Below are 22,510 nucleotides of genomic sequence, written 5' to 3' on the forward strand. Positions count from 1 at the left end.
CTCTGGTTCCTTCACTGTGAACATTTCCTTTCCCTTTTTTTTTTGTTTTCCCCTTCAATTTTTTTACTACTGACAATATGGTATTATGCCTTTTAGTGAAGCAACTTGTCTGCATGACATAGCTATACTCTAATTAAAAAGAAGTACAAGAGCTTTGTTGCCCCTTACCTTTCACAAGGATCTTAGAATTTGTTAGTAGAGCCTATTGCAACTTTTGCATAGCTGTTACTGCTGTTAAATATGCTTGGATTTTTCCTTCACTGCTTTTTATTACCCTCACGCTTCTTACTGTTTTACATTCTAATAAACCTCTGAAATCTTTGCAGTATCAAAACTATAAGGTCCAAAGGCATAGAAACAGACCTTATGAGAAACTGCAAGTACAGCTGTTTGTCCTTGTCGTGTTTTAAGATCCACATGTACTGTATCATCCTATAGATTTCAGGAATTCTGTTTCAGGAACACTAATTTCTGTGCAGCTTTTGTGGTTGCCCTTGTAAGATTATCTTGTTTCTAAGATTATCTTGTTGCTCAGTCTTACGCTAGGTAAAATGACTATTTTCTTTTCACGAGGAAAAAAAAAATCAACCTTCCAGTATGGTAGGTAATAGCAGAGATGAACTTGTCCACTTGTACTGTAATGTAATTCTTATAAGAAATGTATCTTTAATATGAAAAAATTTAACACTATTACTTTCACTGGTTTTAGATAATTTTTTCCCTTTCTGTGATAGGAATGTTGCATAATGAAGTTCTTAAGCAGATGACATAAGTTGGGTTAGGGCCATTCTTGCCTATATGACGTTTGCAGCTTGTAGGTTACTTTGTAAGACAAGTGTATCTGAGCAGGCAGTACCTGCTAATAAAAATTAGTTGCTATTGCTTCAGTAACCAAAATAGAGACTTGTTGTGGTCATGTGTTTATTTCTCTGCTACTGTACCACTGTTTTCTAGGAACTCTCTTGTCAGCAGCGTTCCTTACAGACACTGGATCAGCAGTGCAACCAAATAAGAAACAAACTGAATCAGGAGCTACAGCAAGCCAAAAATAACTTCAACATTCTGCAGGCAGAATTTGACAAAGTAGGATTTTTTTAAAATATTAAAATATGCTACTAGAGCTGGTATTTAGTTTTCTCAACAGTACTGCCTTCATTTAATTATACCTTAAGCAAAAAGTAATTAATGTGGGGTCTTGTATTAATGCTTTTACAGTTTGTATTAGATGTTTTTATTTACCATTTCTCACTGAAATATTATGTATTTAAATATGAATTATAGGCTTTTAAAAGTTTGGGACTAGTCCACTTCTTACAGGGAAGGAGATGTGAATGCAGACAGTGTGGGTCTGTTTGAGAGAGGAACAGCTAAGGCTGATCACGAGATACACTTTATGTAAAAAACATGCAGAGGAGCAGCTTGATGATAGAGCTGCTGATGGACAGGTCTGTTGCCTTTGGAAAAACAACCCCTTTTCATGGGACCTGTGCACTCCTGGTACTTCTATTTTAGCAGTGCCACCCCTCATGTGATCCTGCACAGAGCTGATAGAAGGCATAAAAGAGCAAAGAAAAGAGTATATGTAAATTAGCATATACATATAGATAGCCCAAGTGTTTGCTATTAGTTTAACTCCTTGAACTGGTTCTCCACAAAATGAGATGAGTGTCAGGACTTGTGTAAGGAGGAACATCATTAAGAAGGAGGTCATCCACAGCTTTGGCAGCAACTAGCTATTAGAAGACATTAGTTGTCACAAACTCACAATTTGCAGGAAGTTAAAAAGCAGCACAAGCCATGAGAGTGGGTGACCAGAAAAGAGGAGTGTTTTAAAATCCTCAAAATACTCGAGAGCACCTCTCAAGCAGCACAGCTAAATGAATTTCTAAAAAGGGCCACAAGTTCTTGGAACTTATATTGAGAAGCCCTACTAATAGGCAGCCTGAACTGAAACAGCATTTCCAAAACTGCCAACAGCTTTCTTGCAGGCTTGTTTTGAAGTATAGCCATGGGAATACGTGCAGTCAAATATTTTCAGTGGAGAGTTCTTTAAATGCACATTCTTTTGTATGTGCTTATTGAAGAAATTGATTTCATGGAGAGGAAAACAGGTACCTTCTAGTTCTTTCTCCAAGAAAGGTAATTTATTACCTAATGACCTCAGAACAGCCTTTTTTTTTTTTTTTTTTTCCCTTTTTGAGCCAATAATGGCATTTCCCACCTTGTTAATCTGGAACATTATAGGACTATTTTGAAAGAGCTAAAACCTGTTCACATTTAATAAAATCTGTGTAAATGGAGCAATAAATGTGGTTATGATCCTAACTTTCTGAGTCACATAGCATAGCACAAAGGCTATTACAAAGGCCATTCTCTTTTGTATCCTACAGATATCAGTGTGGTAAGGTAGCTGCAAGCTGGATGTATTAATCTGATTTCAGACAGTCTAGAAATACATGTATTTTAGAGACATATCATCTTTTTGGTCAGAGGTGAAGGAGTGAGTGGAAAGGCAATGAGCAAGAATTTTCTAAACAACAGTAGAGCAACCTTCATTTCATGTTGGGATAAAATAATGTAGTTTCATTTTGTAATAGAAAGTTGAAGTTCAAGAATGGGAGTTTAAAGAAAAAAGTTATATATGTCTGTGAATACAATGTCGATTTTCAACATTCTTACAGGTAATGGCAGTGAAACAACACCTGGAACACGATACCAGTGATCTCACTCAGAAGCTGTGCAGAGCGGAGCAGGCTCTATTAGCAGCCCAGGCTAAGGAAACTGATCTGACAAAAAGCTTTGAGGTAACCAATGCAGAGGAGTATTTGACAGAATTAATACATTAAATTGGCGATTTGTAAACACATAATACTATTGAGCATTTACACTTATAGCATATTTTTCCATAAGTAATCTTTAAACACTTTTATGGATTATCTTTATAATGTATCTTAGTTGTAACACAAAATGAGGCCTTCGCTACTTTTGTGGAAATCAGCGCAGGTTGCATGCTTAGGATTCATTGCTGTAATGCTGCTGATATGCTAATTCATGTTGGACTTGTCTTCTGCCGACTATAGGTTGTGTTTCAAGAGGTTCTTACTTTTGATTCTTAAATAAAAAATTGTCAATGTTTGTTTGATTTTAAAAGTAAATTCTAAAATCATTGACTACTGCTTTTATTCATACCGCCAAATTCAGTGATTTTGTACAAAGACTCACTGTTATCGTCTTTAAAAAAATAAAATTCATCTTTCTTAGAAGATACACAATCTAAAAAAATATATAGTGCTAGAAAATTTTCCCCCAAACGAAGATAAGTTCAGAGAGGTTTCTGGATGCTGCCATAGCAGCAATGTCACTATTGTCACAACAGCACTTCACATGGCTTTGGCCCAGCTGACTAGCACTCTTTCCTACAATTCCCAGGCACAGTTTGGGAGTTCACATGAGCCTGGGAATCTTCCCAGCAAGTTAGTTTGATGAGAGCCACATGTTTAGGGAGATAGAAGACTTTATGGTACAGATATGGGCTGTTCCATGCCACTTGGACTCAATGCCAGATAGAGGTCCTTAAAATCTATTTAGTAAATAAATCTAACTTGTATCTTCAGGGGTAAGGCTAATGAAGACAATCTTTGTTCTTACAATGGAGAGAAGGAAAGCCTTTGTCAAGCTTCTGTACATTTTTAGTATAATCTTTCATATTTCTGGACAAATAAACAAAGAAAAAGGGTCATATTAGGTATTGTGGGCTTATGTGCTTTCTATATTTGACAGTGGTTCTTTAAGATCCTGTAGTCAGAGAGCATCTAATTTGTGGAAAGATCTTTTTTGCTGCCAATTCTTAGGAGTGCTTCATTTTATCTACCAGTCTTGTATCCATCTTGCTATGCTGTAACTATAGTTACAGTTTTTACTTTGTATTTGTTTATCTTGGTCAGAAAATTGAACATCTGGTGACAGTGAAGTTGTATTAGAACATGACCAATAAATACATTTGTAAAGAAGCTTAATCGGGGCAGATTGTAATATTTAAGAGATCAGTTACACTTAAGTTCTCTATCTTCAAACTTACACGTGAAAAAGCACAGCATGTGTCCTCTTCACTCTCATAAATAAGTATACTGCAAAAAATTGCATTGAATTGCTTCAAAGTCTTGGAGGTTTTGTTGAGAGTAGACTTTGTTTATAGCTGAAGAAAACAAGAGGGAGATTGGTATTTTTTCCCCTTTATTAAAGGAGAAATTGTTGCAGTCTGACACTAATTGTCTAACTCTCCAGTGGAGAATACCGTTGTTTTCTGCTGGTTGATCCACTGCAGTGTTTAGTCCTTATTGTATAACAAGACTGGTGTGCCGAAAAGGTTGCAAAGTAAATACTCTTGTAAGAGATATACAGGATACACTTTTGAGAACATACAGGATATGCTTAGTCTAAGGACTACTGAGCTTTGCAATGGTGATATCTCTTCGGGCATCTTTGTATATGGTGTACATTTTGATGGTGCAAGGAAGTCCATAACTATTCCTCGAAAGATTGCTCGATCAGTCCATGAACTGCTCATAAGCCTGCTCCATGGAGAATTTCTGCAGAGTAATAGTGCATAGGGTCTGGAGTTTTCTTTGGTTTTTGCCCGCTCAAGGGACAACTGCAGAATGACTAGCTTGAGTAATGCAATGTACAAGTAGAATTGATAACTGAATTGAAAGCAAATCAATTCTTTTGGAAATAGCTTTGGAAAGTGTAAACAGCTCTCAGATACTTAGTCCACCAAATTATGCTGAGTGCTGTTTATTGGTGAGACCCCACCCAGAATGCTCCATCCAGCTCTGGGGTCCCTGCACAGGAAGGACATTGACTCGTTGGACTGAATCCAGAGGAGGGCCACCTAGCTGACTAGAGGGATGGTGCACCTTTCCTATGAGGAAAGACTGGGAGAACTGAGGTTATTCTGCCTGGAGAAGAGAAAGCTTTGGCGTGACCTAATTGCAGCCTTCTAGTACGTGAAGGGAGCCTACAACAAGACAAAGAGGGACTATTTGCAAGGGCATATAGTGACAGGACAAGGGGGAATGGTTTCAAACAGAAAGAGAGTAGGTTTTGATTTGATATCAGGAAAAAATTCTTTATCTAGTCTAGTGAGACAAGTCCCTGCCCATGGCAGGGGGTTTGGAACTAGATGATCTTTCTGGTCCCTTCCAACCCAAGCCATTTTATGATTACCGGGAATGTTTGCACCAAATCAAAATAATTGGACCTTTCAGCCATTTTAATTCCTTTAACTTGTTTTTTTTTCTTTCTATAGATCACCCTAGATTTTCTAATGAACAGGCTTGTTCAATTCATGTACTCATATTGCATCTCTGTATGGTGCTTTGAACGTGAGGAGTTTGGATGCTTGTAGTTCTTTGAAAAATTAAGATTGGTAGAAAACTTTATTTGTTGAAATTTATAAGTAACTGGATTTTTTTTTTAACTGTGAGGCTATGAGTAGAAGAGAAGGTAACTGTTAGTGACAGTGACAATTTTAATCATGTTCTGAGGGTGATTTATTTATGTTGTTGCAAAACCAAGCCTGCCAAGCTTTTAAATTTTTTCATCCAGACTTTTCTATTTCTTGAGCTTGGCTTTTCTGAATTGGAGCCCATCTGCTAGTAGTAAATGGATGAATAATTGACGGTCTGTTTCCAATTGGGCCATGCCAGTTCCATGCCATCTGTTGTCCAGGGCACAGGAACTTGATGAGTTTCCTTAAAAGAACTTTTATTTGGCTCCCTGGATACAATTGAGTTACACATTTTTTTTGTTATTGTTTGTTATTTTGTTATTGTTTGGTTGGTTCGTTTTTTTGATCAAGTTATTTGAAAGAAAATGCTGTTAATGGCAAAGCAACATCTGAAAGTGTAAGCACTTCTAAATAAAATATTTTGTGTTAATTTTGATACTGTTGCAGGGATTTGTTTACTTGGTTGCTTAAGGACTGTAGCCTAACTTTGTCAGCTCAGATTTTGTAGGATCTATCCTGGCCTATCTCTATCTGTTTGGGGCAGGTCACGTGGACCTGTTTGTTCTATGCCAACAAGGGGCATGCTGACTATGTCAACTGGCAGCATCTCTTAGGTGCTGTCAATTAGTTAAGAATAAGTTCAGCTTGTGTTCCCAAGCAGTGCTTAAGAACCTGGGCATAGCTGCATACTAGGATCTAATGAAATATCTCTATTTAAGTGAATTGAATTCTTTGATCTCCTTGGCAATTTACATGAAATATGGTCTTATTTGGTTTTGTTTTAGGAGGTGAAGAAGGAGAAAAATCTTCTTAACTGTCAACTTGAAAAGAAATTGCAGGAGATCCACCAGCTTGAAGAAGAACTACATACAGTCAAGCAGTCTCTAAAGCAAAGCCAGAATTTTGCAGAAGAGATGAAAAGTGAGTTACAATTTTGAATTTGCAGAACTCTTTTTGTATGTTTCCTGCAATAGTGTAAGGTCTATTGTGAATTAATTAAAAAGTTTCTACTGTGGGGTATGATATTATATGATATTAGTGTTTTTAAACAACATTGAATTTGTTGTAAATGGAAAGGAATTTATTGTCTATGAACATGTACAGTTCCTGAAGATACAAAATTTTGAAAATAATCAAAGTGTACTGAACTTATCAGCGGCTTGAATTTCATAAAATCTGTTTAAAATAGAAAACCTCTCTTATGTAATTCCTTCATGTGTTTCACAGAGTTGAAAAAATTAGGGAAATGCTACATAACTGATGATATTTCAGTCTGGTTTGTAGTGTTTATTTTTAATTGAGAACACAGTTTTTCAGGAAACTTGAGAGTAATGCTTTGCAGTAGAATGGAAATTGAAAATAGTTAAAGAAATACTTAATCTAGAAAATTTTCTGCAGAATTGCCAGTATTGGCTGGCAAAGATTTGATGATGTTTTCATTTACAGATAAGAATACTTTTCAGGAAGCAGAGCTGAAGTTACTGGAAGAAAAATTTAAAAAGCAAGAGAGCTCCCTTTCCATGGAGAAGCTGAAAATAGCTTTAGCTGACATGGAAAAGCAACAAGATTCTATGCAGGACCTACTCAAGGAAAAAGATAATCATATTAAAGAACAAGACAGTAAAATACGTAAAATGGAGGAAGAATCAGAAGCTTTGCAGAAGGTCATTGGGCTCAAGCAGAGAGAATGTGATGAATTGCAAAAAGAGGCTGCTGCTTTTTCTCAATGGAAAAAGGAAACCGATCATCTTATAAATAAACTCAATTCTGAAAAGGAAGGTATGCTGGCTTATATTAGTGACTTGGAGAGTTCCCTTCAGAGTCAGCAAATCAAAAATCATGAGCATAGTGAGGCATTCAAAATGATGCAAACTGAAAGTGAAAGGAAAACCACAGAGATTAAAGAACTTAAAGACATGCTGGAATGTAAAAGTGCAGAATTAGAAGAACAAAAAAAAGCTTTCAATGAACTTGAGTGGAAAGCAGAATGTTCTGATAAAAAGTACTGTAAAGAGATAGAAAATATGTCCTGTAAAATATTCCAGCTTACCAACCAAGTTGCTGAAGTAGAAGAAAAGTTACATTTAGCAGCAAGTGAAGGACTGCAAAGGGAGCAAAGTTATCATGACCTGCTTGGTGAATATGAAAAAATCTGTTGTCTTGTGAAAGCACAAGATACTTCAGAAATGACAGAAGATGGACAAGTTAATATACAAAGTGGTCAGGATAAGACTGTTTCAGGCAACACGCAACTTGCAGCAAATAACTCCAACCCTGCGGATAACAGATGTGCTGGAGCTCTTCTAGAAGCAGGAAAAGCTAAGGATCTGGCCAATTTACGAGAGCAGATCTCTTCTCTTGAGATTTCCTTAGTGGCTCAAAAGCAGCTGAATTCAAATCAGCAGCAGCAGTATGAAGACTTACTGCAATTAAAGGCTGAAACAGAACAAAGATTACTTGCAGCAGAACAGATGCACAGAAGCTTTGTGACGGAAACTGAGCAGCACATCAGTAACTTGCAGACGGATATTTCAGCACGTCAGAAATTAGTTGAAAAAACTTTAGCCATTCTTGAGGAAAAGGACATGCAACTGCAAACTCTGAATGAGAGATTCGAAAACAGACAAGCTGAGCTTCAGGATTTAAAGATCAATAATAAACTGCTTGAGGATTCAGTAAGACAGCTGGAGCTCATGTCTGGAAAATGGGATTCAGAGAAGAAGGACATGTCTTCAATGATTTGCTCATATAGCAAAAAAATTGACGAACTTACTAAAGAAAATGCAACCCTTAGGGATTTAAACAGTGCTTTAAAGCAAGAACAAATGACTTTGCTAGAGGCAAATAAAAATATTTATAATAATTTAAAGGAAAGAGAAGAAATAATATCTGAAATGTCCGCAAAACACGAGGAGGAAAGGCAACGTATTGAATCAAGAGCTGAAGAAATCAAAACGGAGCTTGAAGTTTTGCAGGCAAAGTATAAATCAGTAGAAGAGGAAAATGGAAACGTTATGAGCATTCTGAGACAGGAAACAATTGAATTTGAGCAGAAGAAAGCAAAACTAGAACAAGAGAAACAGGTACTTAGTGAGAATAAAGATATCTTACGTAAACTAATAGCCTCAGAAGAAATAAAAAAGGATTTGGTTCAAGAACTTCAGCAACTGCAGTCAGAATTTTCCAGTGTCCAGCATGTTCCTTCTATGGAGCTTGACTGCTTAAGTCAGGAAACGTTAAATGCCAGAGCAACACAAAATACAATGCAAGAGAAACATGGCCTTGTATTTCAAGACAAGGAGCAACTGGGGAAGGAACTACAAGCAAAACATGAACCTCTAATGTGTGAAGTTGGTTGTGAACAGAGACTTTGTTCAGAACGGTTGAGAAAGTCCATGGAAGAAAAGGATATTGAGCTGAATAAATACCAAGTTAAACTTGAGCTTCTTCAAATGGATTTTGAGGACAGTGAACTCTCCCTAGAGAACTACAGGTTAGAAGTGATGCAACTGGAGAATGCTTTAAAAGGCATGGAAGTAGAACTTGAGAAAAGCATGAGAGAGAAAGAGAGACTGCAGCAAGAACTAATGTCTGTTAAAGAACTGAAAACTTCAGATTCTTCACGTACTGTATTAGAGGAAGATGACAACTCACTGGGGTATAACTATAATAACGTTTCCCAAAATTCTGGCAAAAGAGGGATGGATGAAAGTTCAGTCTTGTTGACATCCTCTTTGCAAGAAACAATAAACCATCTGAGTGAGCTTGAGAAAATGTGTGAGAGGTTGCAGATTGAGACCACTGCATTAGCCTCTGGATTTAAAGACACAAAAAACGATGGCATCACATGTATTAATAAGGTAGAAGAGGAGAAAGAGAACATAATGAATGCAGATAACAATTTAAAAGCAGAGAAAGCTATTCTTCCTGATGAACTTATGGATCAAAGTGATCACAGTGATCTGAGAATGTATTCTGATAATAAGGAAATATCCTTCAGACTTAAAGAATGCAGTACTCCTGACTACAAAGATTTAAAGTTGTCCAGCAAAGAAGTTAAGGTACACTTTGCTGAAATAAGAGAGAGGCTCTTGACTTTCCAGAATGAACATATAAAATTATATGATCAGCACTGCAGCATGAGCTCAAAGATATGTGAGCTACAGTCTTGTATTGAAATACTGAAGGCAGAAAATTCTGTCTTGTCAACAAGTCTGAGCAGTGCTCATATAGATTCTGTGAGGGCGTCACTGTCCTCTAGCCGAGATGACACGCTGCCTAAATTAGATGAAACTAAGTCCACATCATCTTCCTCAGATCTTTCTGTAAATCCCTATTTTATAGAAGTAAGTAAGGTGGATGATTCTCATAACAGTGCTGCCAGCAAATGGACAGACGAAATGAATCAGCTGGAGAGTTCTGCAGAAGTAATTTCAGAAGGTACAACGAAAGTTTTGGTTGAAAATTGTCATAATGATCACAAATTGGACTCTGTTCGAGAGCTCAGGAGTATTACTCCTAGAAAATCTAACCTTGAAAATAGAATTGAAGAACTTCAGATGCTGTGCCAGACATATGAGAAGGCCATCAAGGTGCTTGAAGATCAATTTCATGTTCAAGAGAACATGAAAAATGAGGAAATACAGGAGCTGAAAGAAGTCATACTTTCTGAAAGGAAAGAGATAGATCACCTCAAACAGCAAAATCTATCTGACAAGGAAGAATGGCAGCAGAAACTGAATAATGTGACTATGGAGATGGAGTGCAAACTGGCAGCAGAAAGAAAACAAACTGAGAATCTGTCTTTGGAGCTGGAAGCAGCAAGACTTCAACTACAAGTCCTTGATTTAAGTTCTCATTCGCTGCTGTGCACAGATATAGAAAATGTAAGTAATTGCTGTCATGCAAATCAGTTTTATGTAAGACTTTTGATTTATAGTCAGCCAAATTTAAATTTTGCAATTAAACCCATTTAAAATTTGCAATTAAACCCATTCTGTGTCCCACAGAAGCAGTACTATTCTTTAGAGAAAGCAGAAAAATAATCCATACCTTGAGTTCTCGTTTAGGCATCACAAGGGGTCATGAGATAAAAAATATTACAACAAAAGCAACAAGTTTATTCTATTAGCATTGTGTAATAATTTACACTACTTTCTTAGTTTACCTTCAGGTCTACATCAGTAAGGATCTGGCTGTCTTAGTGGTGTGCATGCACTGAGTATGCAATTCAAATCTTTGAGATGCTGCCTTTTAGACACAGTTCTTTTCTGGAGGCCTAAAGTTTTTGAAGTTACACATTTTTGTTTCAAATGAGAGCATCAGGTGGCGCCAAATACAAGCCCAGCTCTGACAGACAGTGGTAATTTGGAAGAGGTGTTGTTTGAGGATTTGGGCTTGTGTCCCTTGAAGATTCTCTGGTGTCCACTAGAAGGTCTTCCCCTCTTATTGATACTAACAGTTTTTCACTTTGTCATGCAGACACCTATTGTCCCAAAATACAGAGATATGTGGTACCTTTGTACTTAGACTTTTTGTAAATTTGGCTGCAATTTCTCCCTCAGTATCCTTAAGCTTTTTAGCCAAAGATGTATGTGTGTATAAATAAGTGTAAATCCTTTCCATAAGAAAACAGATTGTTAAGTAGAGAAGGATACTATCTACTTTTTTCACATGAGCAGGAGCTTTACAAGTTGAAGAAAACTTTTTAAAGTCACCTTGTTTTTTTTCTTACATGTGTTCTTTTTTCCCCTCTCTTTTTTCTTTTAATGGATTGATTTTTAATCCTTGCAGAATTCAGAACAAGAAAACAACAGTCCTTATCGATCACAAGTATCTATTGAAAACTCATCTCTGAAAAGCAATAACCTTAAAACAATACCCATTGAGAAAATGGCTGCAGGAGATGCCTCCGTGTGTGAAAATGTAATCAACACCACTGAAGTAAGATTAATGGAAGATTACACTGAGAAAATTTCTGGAGAACACGAGTATATAAATATGTCAGGAAAAATAAACAGCCCTTCAGTCCATGGCAATGCATTGTCATTTTCCAACAGTAGTTTTTTGGGTGCTGGGGATTTCTATGAAAATCAAATAACCGCTGAAACGCTTCAGGAAGAGGCAAAACAACAAACTGCTGAAAACTTGAAGCTGATCTATGAGACAGAGGAAAGCCACAAATGTGTTGATTTAGTAATGAAAGTTGAGCAATTAAACTCAGAGCTGAACTTTCAGAATGCACAATTAATTTCAAATAGCTCAGCTTTTACAGAACTGGAGGAGGCTACTGCAGTTGTTAAGGAAGAAAACTGTGACATAAAGGAAAAACACAAATCAGTTTCTGTCAATGAGCAGCAATTATCTCTTCAAGTAGAAAAAGAACCTGTGAATGTAAAGTCTGAGGTGGAGCTCTACAAAGTTAGATCGTCTAATGCAGCAGACATGCTTGACGATGTAGAAATGACAAAGAGAGATTGCCACGAACAATTTCTTGCAGCTGAAAACGAATGGAGGAGTCCAAAATTTGATCAAGTTAATACTGAGAACCGTGCCTTCTTCATAGAGCATGACATCAAAATGCTTCAGGCAAAATGTCAGCAATTAGAAAGGGAGAGGGAAGTTAATCTGAAAACTATTTCTAGCTTTCAAGAGCACCTTGTTTCAGTCACAGCTGAAAGAAACCATATTGGCCAAGAACTGAGTATTTTGTCTGAAAATAAAAAAGAACTGGATCACAAGTATCAAAAGCTCCAAGAGAAATTAAAAGACCTAGAGTCAACTAAGGTGGATTCTACTGAATTCATTAGAACGTTAGAGGGTGAAGTGAGGACACAAGAAAATCTGCTTGAGACTGCAAAATCTGATGTAAATCAATTATCAAATGAAAAATATCATCTTCTTCAGAAGCTGCAAAGTTTAGAAAATGATGCTGTGTCCTTTGCCTTAGAAAAAGAAAAATTCCAAAACGAAGCAGCAGATTTGAAGAAGGAAAAAGAGCTAATGGCAAGAGAATTGGAAACGATGCAGAGTAAATTAAGTTCATCAGAAATGGAAAATTCAAAGCTTTCCAGATCTTTGGAAAGCTTGTTAATGGAAAAAGGTGAACTTGCTTCAAGGCTCAGTCTAGCACAGAAAGAAGTAGATGAATTGCGATGTGGAATTGAGAAGCTGAAAGTAAAAATTGAATCTGATGAGAAGAAAAAACGCCATATTGCTGAAAAGCTGAAACAGAGTGAACGGAAGGCTGACTCTCTTCTGGATAAAATAGAGAGGCTTGAAAGAGAATTGGAGATGTCAGAGAAAAATCTAGAAGATGCAATTATTCAGGTGGAGACTGCTAAAGCAGAGGCAGAAACGTTAGCAACAGAAATGGAAGAGACGACTGAAAAGCTGAAATGTTCAAACTTACAAATTGATGTCCTCACCTCACAGAAAGAAAGTCTGGCTAAAGATTTAAAAGAAATGCAAGAAAAATTCCTTGAACTAGAGTCTTCGAATTTGACTACAGCAAAACTGTTAGAAGAAAAGGAGGAAGAAAAGATGCAAATCAAGGATGAGTTTGAAAATACCGTGGTATTGCTGAGATCTGAGCTCAAAGATATGAGTGAGAAACTAGAGTTTTCATGCAAGGAGGAAGCAGATGCTAGAGCAAAAGAGCAAGTCTTGATTAATCAGGTGGTTCGTCTTGAGCAAGATAAAACAATACTATTACAGCAATATCAGGAAATAAAAAATGAAAACATCAAATTGGATCAAACAAAAGAAGCACTTGTTCAAGAACTGATGGATTTTAAGCAAAAACTCAATGAAAATGTGCAGGAAAACAATGCTCTTCAAAAGCAAGTGAAAGAAACAGAAGAACTGTCTTTACAGCTGACACACATGCACCATGAGCTTGAATGTTGGCACCAGGAAAAAAAAGGGCTACAGAATTTCATTGCTGAGTTGAAGCTGAAGGAGCAACATTTTTCTGATAATGAAACTTTTTCGGATATCCTGAATGTTCTAAAAATGTCTTACAAGGACCTTGGGAAGGAACTGGAATCTACACTTGGTGAAAAGAACATTTTATGTAAAAAGGTAATACCCTTTCCATTAGGGTAGTGTTCCCTTTTTAGGAGTGAGGATAAAGTGTCCTCTGGGTTTACCACTTCCTTAATAAATTATATCTTAAAATAATTTTAACCTCAGACTTTAACAATAAACATCCTATTTTTAAAGTTATGTTTTCCATACAATCATGAGTTTTCATTGAAGTTAACAGAGCTGGGAAGCATGGCATTATTTTGCATGGGATGAATGGAAAGGTGGCTTGAAAGTAGGCATACAAATTTTTGCAATCAAATAATGCAGGATATTTTCCTCTTTCCTGCAGAGGAAAAAGAGTTAAAACAAATTGGTATTGGGCAATTGTGCTCTTGTATCAAGAATAAATACTCTGGGAGCTCAAAAAAAGTGAACCAACAATTGGACATTTGCCATGTGAAAACATTACCTTGTTGTGACTCTTGCTTGGAACTGGACTGACTATGAGAATAAAATAACCCATCTTTAAAACTACTTGCTGCAGATAAGTAAATTCCTTGGAGGTCATGATGCACGTATTAATTCTGGAAAATTTAATTTCAGGTAAATGAACTGACTGTAAGTCGTACTGAGCTGCAAGTCAAGCTAAGTAATACTGAAGAGATGATTTCCAAATTACAGGAAGAAAGAAATAAGCTTGCTGAAGAAATACAATGCGTTCAAGAACATTCAGAAAAGAACAAAGTAAGTTACTCTCCTTTAATATTTCTGTGTTCAAGGCCAGATGCTCAAGTACAGTAAATATGCAGAGTCTGGCCAAGGGAGCTGTGATAATGGAGGTATCAGAGGTTCTTGCTTCCAAATTTTAAAAAATCCAATGTTCTCTTCTGAGATAGAATGGTTAGTTAACAGTTTTTTTTTCCCTCTTCCTTCTATCAAAACGATGTTTTCTTGGCATAAAGGCCATAAAGGATATCCAGCAATTTTTCAATGTCAAAAAGTTATCTTTTCTACAGCCATTCAGTCATCAGACTGAGGATGTCAGACAAAAAATATAACATTTCACTAAACTACTTGCAGTGTTTCAGTAGCGCTAAAGTACTTTCAGGATAAAGTCAAAGAAGAAACAGTTTTGGAGCCTTTATTTTTAATTAATTCATATTTAATTCTTGGAGGCTGTTTTATCATCTAGACAACTGTAGATCTTATTTGTGAACAATATAATATCTTTAAATCAGTTTACGTGATCTTCTCACTTACTAACATTATTTACAAAATTTTATAACCAGAGAATTGTTTCTGTTGTGGTGTTAAGGATTTTGAGTGGGAAAAGAAAAGAGATTTCTGCAACTTCTGGAAATCCAACATGGAAATACAAGCCAGACCAAAAGTACAGTCATAACAGTGGATCAAAATGAAAATGCTTAGAAAGTTTCGTCTTCTTAAAGAGGGTGAGGAAAGTGACCCTTAAACTCTTAAGTCACTCCCAGAGGGATCAATGGTTGGAGAGGTTAAGCTTTAATTTAGGCAGCACTGCTTGATTTAAGCATTGGCAAACTTGCACTCAGTTACATTTAAGAAAACCTTCCTTTGCCTCCTGTTCTACCTTTTGGGTTCAGATATTCCATTCTTTGATTACACTGTGTTTAGCCACTGTTAATTACTTTTTTCCTACCACGTTGTTTTTGGAAATTGAAAAATGCTTCAGATATAAAGTCAAATAGTTTAACCATATAATCATAGAATCAGCTGGGTTGGAAAAGACCTCCAAGATGATCAAGTCCAACCCTCGATCCACTACCACCACAATTACTAGACCATGGCACTCAGTGCCACACCCAATCTCTTCTTAAACACCTCCAGGGATGGAGAATCCACCACTTCCCTGGGCAGCCCATTCCAGTGCCTGATTACCCTCTCTGTAAAGAATTTCTTCCTAATATCCAATCTAAACCTCTCCTGGCAGAGCTCAAGACCATGTCCTCTTGTCTTACTGATAGTTGCCTGGGAGAAGAGACCGACCCCCACCTAGCTACAACCTCCTTTCAGGTAGTTGTAGAGAGCGATGAGGTGTCGTCCCCTGAGCCTCCTCTTCTCCAGGCTAAACAAGCCCAGCTCCCTCAGCCTCTCCTCACAGGACTTGTGCTCAAGTCCCTTCACCAGCCTGGTTGCTCTTCTCTGGACAGGTCAACTGTTTCTCCGTTGAGATGATTCCAAATACCAAGGAATGTGCTATTATGTTTACAGATTCAGCTGCATAAAACTATGTCAGAAAAAAATGAACTGACTAAGAGTTTGGAGATGGTCCAGAATGAACTGCAAGAAAAAGAAAGTGAAATGAAAAGAGAAATATCAGAGTACAAAGACAGACTACTTCAAGCAGAGAAAGAGCATCGAGATCGGCTGGCAGAAGCAAAACGAAAGGTAAATCAGAAAATGGGAAGAGGGATGCTGTGAGATTTTGATTCAGCTCTACATATTTTACAAAATTTTGCTGATCCTATTTAAAAAGAAATTGTTTTGGTAACAATATTTCCAAACTCTACATATACTTATCTTGGAACTAAGTAAGTGTTAAAATAACTCTGTTCCATATAGTAAGCAGTGAAAGGTGAATTTATATGACCATTTAGCAAGCCTTTAGTCTATATAAAAATTTATCTGGGACTATAAACTTGAAAATGTTTTGTAGGAATGGGGAAGAAAGTTTGACCACTTCAGGATATAAAAGCAAATTTGTTGGAGATGAATTTGTCAGCCATGCTATATGCAAAGAGCCACCAACTTTTCTGCAGAAATGTGTATGAACATTGAGGCCAGAAAGACACAGGAAAATAATTTACTATAACTATTTCTTAATAATTTTCATTCTTGTTAATATAAAGTAGATGTAAGAGCAAGTTATAGTAAAATATAAGGATTTTTTAATGGCAGAGTTCTTAGAGGCAAGATTCTAGTATTCAAAATGGATACTTAAGATAAATTGCTCTTTCAGTTTTAAACTCCTCAAAACCTATTAAATTTGCAGTGGAATTCCTGTGGGTTTGTGATATGCTCTTAGGTGCATCTCTAAAATACAACTCAATGTCCTTTTTAGTACCACAGCAATTAAGCACGTTTTCTTTATCTAGAATGAAGTAGAAATTGAGGCCTGTCACGAGAAGATTAGTTCACTGGAGCACTTAATCAGCTCACAAAAATTGGAAATTGAGCATTTGAAGTCAAATAAAGAACAACTAAATAATTCCCTTAAAGAAGCTAATCAAGCCTTAGGAGAACTCCTAAAAAATAAGGTAAGAAAAACCCCATAAGCGTGGCCAATAACATGAGATCCGAGGCTGTGTAGTAAAATTATTTTACTGTGTGGTAAAATAAACATAGGCTTGAGTGCTGCAGAACTTTGGCTTGACTTTGATACAGCATTTTCTTATTTACTGGCTTGGAGTTTTTTTGTTGTGCTCCAGTCTGTGATTGATTTCTGGCTCCAATTCAGTACTCCCACTTAAGGAATGAGTATCTCTCTAAAGGCACTCTTGAAGAAACATAGTCATTTCAATTTACTTTCAAGTAAACACTGAATTACAATATTACAATACGTTCATCTTGCTCGACAGTTCCTTACTCTTAGGGCCCTCCACTATGGTGTTAATTTGTTTAATAACAACCATCCATTGATAAAGTACTGTAGGATGTGTGCCAGCGACAGAAAACAGTACCCATGGTAGTGTAAAAGTAGCACAGAAGGCTTCCAGCTGTGCTCACTGTGTGGTGTTTGCACAAAGGCTGGTATCAGACCAGATAAGCAAGGAGCAACCCAGGAGAGTGGGAGAGAGTGGAAAGGAATGATCTGCTGCTGCTGGCAACAGTATTTTTGAGCTGGAATGTAAAGTGCAAAGCAGGCCAGAGTTATCTTGCCTCTGTGGTAATAAAGTGCATTTGGGATGAAAACAAGAATGAAGGAGATGTGGACTTAGAAGAGAGCCCTTTAAAATTTAGAGTCTCGGTTTGAAATCTGTTACCTGGAAAGCAGCACTCTATTACACCGTGTCAGTGAAGTGATATCAGTTATTTATTGCTCTCCACAACTACCTGAAAGGGGGTCATAGCAAGGTGGGAGTCAGCCTCTTCTAAGCAAATAGCAACACGACAAGAGGAAATGGCCTCAAGCTGTGCCAGGGGAGGCTCAGGTTTGACATTGCAAAGAATTTCTTCACTGAAAGGACTGTCAGGCATTGGAATGGACTGCCCAGGGACATGGTGGAGTCACCTTAGCTGGAGGTATTCAGGAGTCAAGTGGAGGAGGCACATAGTGCTATGGATTAGTTGACAGGCCAAAGGTTGGACTCAGTGATCTTGGAGGTCTTTTCCAACCTTATTGATTCTATGATTCCATTTGACATTGTACTGTTTAAATGGAAGAATCATGTTTCTGGTGAAATAACTAAATTTCTTATTTTTTAGGCTGATAATAGTAACATTTTACTTCAACTGAAGAAGGAAAAGGAATTTGCCCACAGTGAAATGCAGCTGTGGATGAAATCCTGTAAGCAGATGGAACAGGAAAAGGAAATGTTGCAAAAACAACTGGTTGAATGTGATGAACTACTAAATAAGAAAAATTTAACTATGTCAAAGCATAAGAAAGAAGGTAATTGAATCTAGATTCAGTCTTAGTGCTTTCTTAGCAGTGCATTTGTTTGTAAATCTTTCATGTTCCCTAAAATGTCCTCTTGCATGTGCAGCTCTAATACAAAACGTGATTCTTAAGTAGGATAAAAAAATACACCTGCAAATTTGTCAAACATATTCAAAATCTAGTTAATATGTTTTTTCTCTTAAAGTAAAGAGATAAAAATCTGGATTATGAATAAATATTCTAAGTATTACATTTTTGTGGTTAAAAGTGATTTATGGAAGGAGAGGAGTGTTTTTTTTTCATAATTAAAGTTTGTGTGCAAGTTCTTTCGTCATTTTCCAGCAAGCTTTTCCCTCTGATTCTCATGCTTTGTTCTTTATGTTTTGGGTCATCTCATGAGATGCACTGTATTGCAAATGACACTTAGAGAAAGTTAAGGGTAGAAACTTTTGTTTTCAGAAGGTACAAAATGACAGGGAAAATGTTTGCCCATGCACTGGTCAAGGATCCTTTTCAAAATTTTGCATGTTTTCTCTATTTGTGTTACACAGTCATTTTTTTATAGTTGCACTGTTATAGAACATATAGAAAAATTAAAAGATGCATGACCATTGCATTATAAATTCTTACATATGCATCTTTTTTTGACAGTTATATAAATAATAATGGTTTTCTTTGAAAGGTGATGCTGATGATGCCATTACAGAAGAAATTAAGTTAAAACTGGAAGAATTACAGGAATCTACAGAAGTCAAGACAAGAGAAGCAAATGAGAACTTGGAGAAATACTGCTCTCTAATTGTTAAATATTATAAACTAGAGGAAGAAAATGAGATGCTAAAAACACAAGTGAATTTGCTGAGTGCTCAGCTGAAACAGCCAACAAGTGATGCTGTCAGCACTCCTTTGCTGAATTCTGATCGCTCATTAACTGTAAGCAATCAGTCTGTCAAAGAGATAAGGTCAGAGGAAGATACTACTAAGCTTTCAAATAAAAGGCAGAGATGCGAAGACAACAGGAAAGACAACAGAGAGCCAAGATCTCCTGCACCAGAGACTTCATCAAAAAAGAAAAGGAAGTGTGGTATCTCTCAAAATCTGCTGTGTCAGGAGAACACTGACAGCAAGCTAGATGGGCTTCCAGAAGTAGTGCAAAAAGGTATTTATAGTGTTTTATAAAGGCAAACATTTTCTAAATACAGCAGGTGTGCTTTTCTCCTTTGTTTGTTGAATTAGTTTCACTGTGTGTTAATTTGCAATACATTAAACCGATTAAAATTCCCTGAGTCAAAGCCGTCTTGCTCACAGCAGTAATATATTACCATCTTAACGAGAGTTCAGTTTCAATCTGCTCTGAATGCAGTGAAATTAGGTAGCCTGATATGCCATGTAAGGGTTCACTGTACCAGAAAGTAGTTGAGAAGATTGTACAAATCAGGCCTTGAAAAATATGTTGTATGTTCAACTACCTAGTAAGTAGCCCTTTATAATAAATGTAATGGCAATCATAAAAGGACAAGCTATAGGGATACTGAATTACCTCAGCTTTGGTGTTCACTCCCAGAAGTTAGGATTTCTAAGGCTAAACATTGCATTTAATTGTCTTACCAGCATTACTATTTTTCTTAAAATATACCTGTTCTAAGGACATGTGTGCCAATTAAAGTTTGACTTTTAGGCTAGATAGAGAGATAATAGACAATCTAAAGCACTCTAGTTCTGCAAGAGAAAAATGTTAAAAACCAAGAATATCATGTCATGGTATCATGAACTAACAAGTACATGTTTTCAGACTGAAAATGTTCTCCACAAAATAACGTACCTGTAAGGAAAAAGAACAAACACTTGTTTGAATTTTTTTCTGTTCTAATTCTCTGGTTGTCTTCCATGGTTTCCAAGTTTTGCACATGAATTTTGGAATACACATGATCTATTCAGCAATCTTTTTGATCCATTTTCTTCAACAGAACAAATGAATTATTTTAATCGGCTATTTTTATCCCTGTTGTGAAAAGAGAAATCTGTTTGAGAAAGTTTAATTTATTTAGCTGGTTTTAATAGAAGCTGTTTATTTTTCAGGATTTGCTGACATCCCCACTGGCAAGCCTAGCCCTTACATCTTACGTAGAGCAACGCTACACCTCAGAACCAGTCCCCATCTGGCTTCCTCAAGTGAGAAACAGCCTTTGCCTAAACAAGACTTACAGAAGTGCAGACCAGATCATCTTGGTGAGCGCTCCTGTCCGACACCTGGTGGCAGCAAACCACAAAAGGTAACTAAAAATTTTATCTGGGTATGAAAGTCGTGGGGAAAAGTTAATGCATTCATGAAATGTATTCATCTTTCCAAGTAAGTTTGAGGACATATCATCATTCTTTATGTTTCTCAACCATACAGCGAAGATCATAAATACTGAATCACTAAAACTTGACGTAGATCCTGTTCATGCTAGCAATCTGCAAATTGATTGTGTGGTGTTATTTGTGACCTCCTAGGGAAAAAACACTGAGAAATGTAAATTCAATTTAGGTGTACTTTCAATTTCTTATAATGGATACTAAAGAGCAGATATTCCTTATACTGTGGTTTCTTAGGTTTCAGAGAATGTAAACACCGAAAGGATTAACCTCTGGGAGCCTGAGTTTAAAGTTTTCTGCAAGCAACTTTTCTTGGAATTCCAAGTTACAGATGCTATAAATAACTACAGATATTTGAGACGCTGTTAAACATGTAAATAGGGAACATTTTAGATAGTAAAGAAACTATCATATAGAATGTTTTTTGTTGGAAGGGACTTTAAAGATCATCTAGTTCCAACTTCCCTGCTGTGGACAGGGACATCTTCCACTAGACTAGCTTGCTCATGCTTACAGATTTTGATGTTATCAAAACAGTTAAATACTACACAGTTAGATTTTCAAAGTGGATTTTTATTAAAAAAGGTTAGTAACTCAAGTTTACATTAACTTTACAAGTGTTTTCAGTAATAGACACACTGCTGAATGTTTCATAGAACATCAGAATAAGGCATTCTTTCTAAGCTGATGCAAGCGCTTTGCAGATTATAGAAAAGTGTTCCAGTTTTAGGATAGAAATAAACTTTTGTTGTCCGAAATCTCCTCCAAAGTTTTTAAGCGTGCTGTCTCAAGCTGAGCAATAAGAGAACAGCTATTAGATATTGATAGTTCTTTATATGAGGGCTACATAGAAATATGTCAGTAGATAAAAATCCTTCCAGTTAGCCAGGTTACACAAAAGCATTCTCTTGGCAATCAGTGGAATCTGGTGCACAGCTTTTTGTTTTCTCCTGGTTTTTTCATTTTTTTTTTTTTTTTTTAATGCAGTTATTTTGTATTAGCACATAAAGTGTGTTGGCAAGATACCAAAAGAAGTAAAGGCAAGTAACACATAGTTTAGGGGACGTATAGATTTTGAGGTCAGAAAGCACCATCGGGAAAATAGGTCGGGTCAGAGCCATAATTTGTTTGGAACTATAGCCATAGGAAATCTGTATTTTGCAGTGAGAGTGAAGCCACTGAATTTGGGTATGTTGTTTCAAGGGATAATTACCCTACTTGCCAAAATTTGCTGCTTCTTACAGACGTTGCCTGGAGCTCTGTGTTTTATTACTGTTTCATTAAGTGATGCCAATAACTTTTATTTACATTCATTTCTGTATGTTTCCCTGTAAGGTTAGAAAGAAATGGTGTTGCTTGTAAACAATCTCAGTAGTGCAAAAAGGAAAGGAAAGGAAGCCTTGGTCACAGAAAGCTGTGTAGTAATCACCTGCCAGCATGGTGCAAGCTTGTTGTAGGCTCTTGCTGATCATATTCAAGGTTACGAAAAATAACAAGCAATCCGTAATAATTCTTTTCTAATTTAACTAGGGGAGGAATTTCCCAAACAGTCCTCCTCTTTGTCTAAGCTTGTATTGTCTAGGTCTAAGGACAGGCTGGCTACTCCTCACCTTACACTAGATAGGAAAAATCAAGATTTCAGGGTTGTTTCCCCCCCCCCAACCCCAAAATGTAAATATGCAAAAAGCCATCAGTTCCAGGAATTTATGCCTTTCTCTCTTAGACATTTCTGGACATGTGTGTTTGTTTTCTTTCCAGATGACGTACATCTGGGAATTTCTGGAGGAATTGCTCATTATATCATTTATTGAAACGTGCTGTTTCATGCTTTATGTTAATACAGTAAATGGTGTCTCTTATTTTAAAAGTGAAATAAACCTTGTTTCCTTCTATTTGACAGGTACTTGTATGTACTTCATTTTAAATATCCAGTTTCAAACTGTTGCAAATTACTCAAGGTGTTTAAAATGTGCCTGTCA

The 22,510-nt window shown here is 36.6% G+C and overlaps 1 protein-coding gene across 1 annotated transcript in view; it reads left to right on the forward strand.

Moving 5' to 3' along the window:
• Positions 1-22,510, forward strand: part of CENPF (centromere protein F) — a 38,651-nt gene that overhangs the window by 15,162 nt on the left and 979 nt on the right. Inside the window, exons 9-19 of the mRNA XM_027890769.1 lie at positions 955-1,083; positions 2,682-2,804; positions 6,295-6,430; positions 6,956-10,395; positions 11,303-13,591; positions 14,141-14,281; positions 15,785-15,961; positions 16,669-16,830; positions 17,999-18,185; positions 18,856-19,332; positions 20,253-20,446. Coding sequence (XP_027746570.1) covers positions 955-1,083; positions 2,682-2,804; positions 6,295-6,430; positions 6,956-10,395; positions 11,303-13,591; positions 14,141-14,281; positions 15,785-15,961; positions 16,669-16,830; positions 17,999-18,185; positions 18,856-19,332; positions 20,253-20,446 — 7,455 coding nt within the window. The remainder of the gene's footprint in view (positions 1-954; positions 1,084-2,681; positions 2,805-6,294; positions 6,431-6,955; positions 10,396-11,302; positions 13,592-14,140; positions 14,282-15,784; positions 15,962-16,668; positions 16,831-17,998; positions 18,186-18,855; positions 19,333-20,252; positions 20,447-22,510) is intronic.

This window comes from Empidonax traillii, unplaced genomic scaffold, assembly GCF_003031625.1.
Source record: "Empidonax traillii isolate 1590-97213 ecotype Southwest subspecies unplaced genomic scaffold, ASM303162v1 scaffold296:size1881848, whole genome shotgun sequence".
In the NCBI taxonomy this organism is placed as follows: domain Eukaryota; kingdom Metazoa; phylum Chordata; class Aves; order Passeriformes; family Tyrannidae; genus Empidonax; species Empidonax traillii.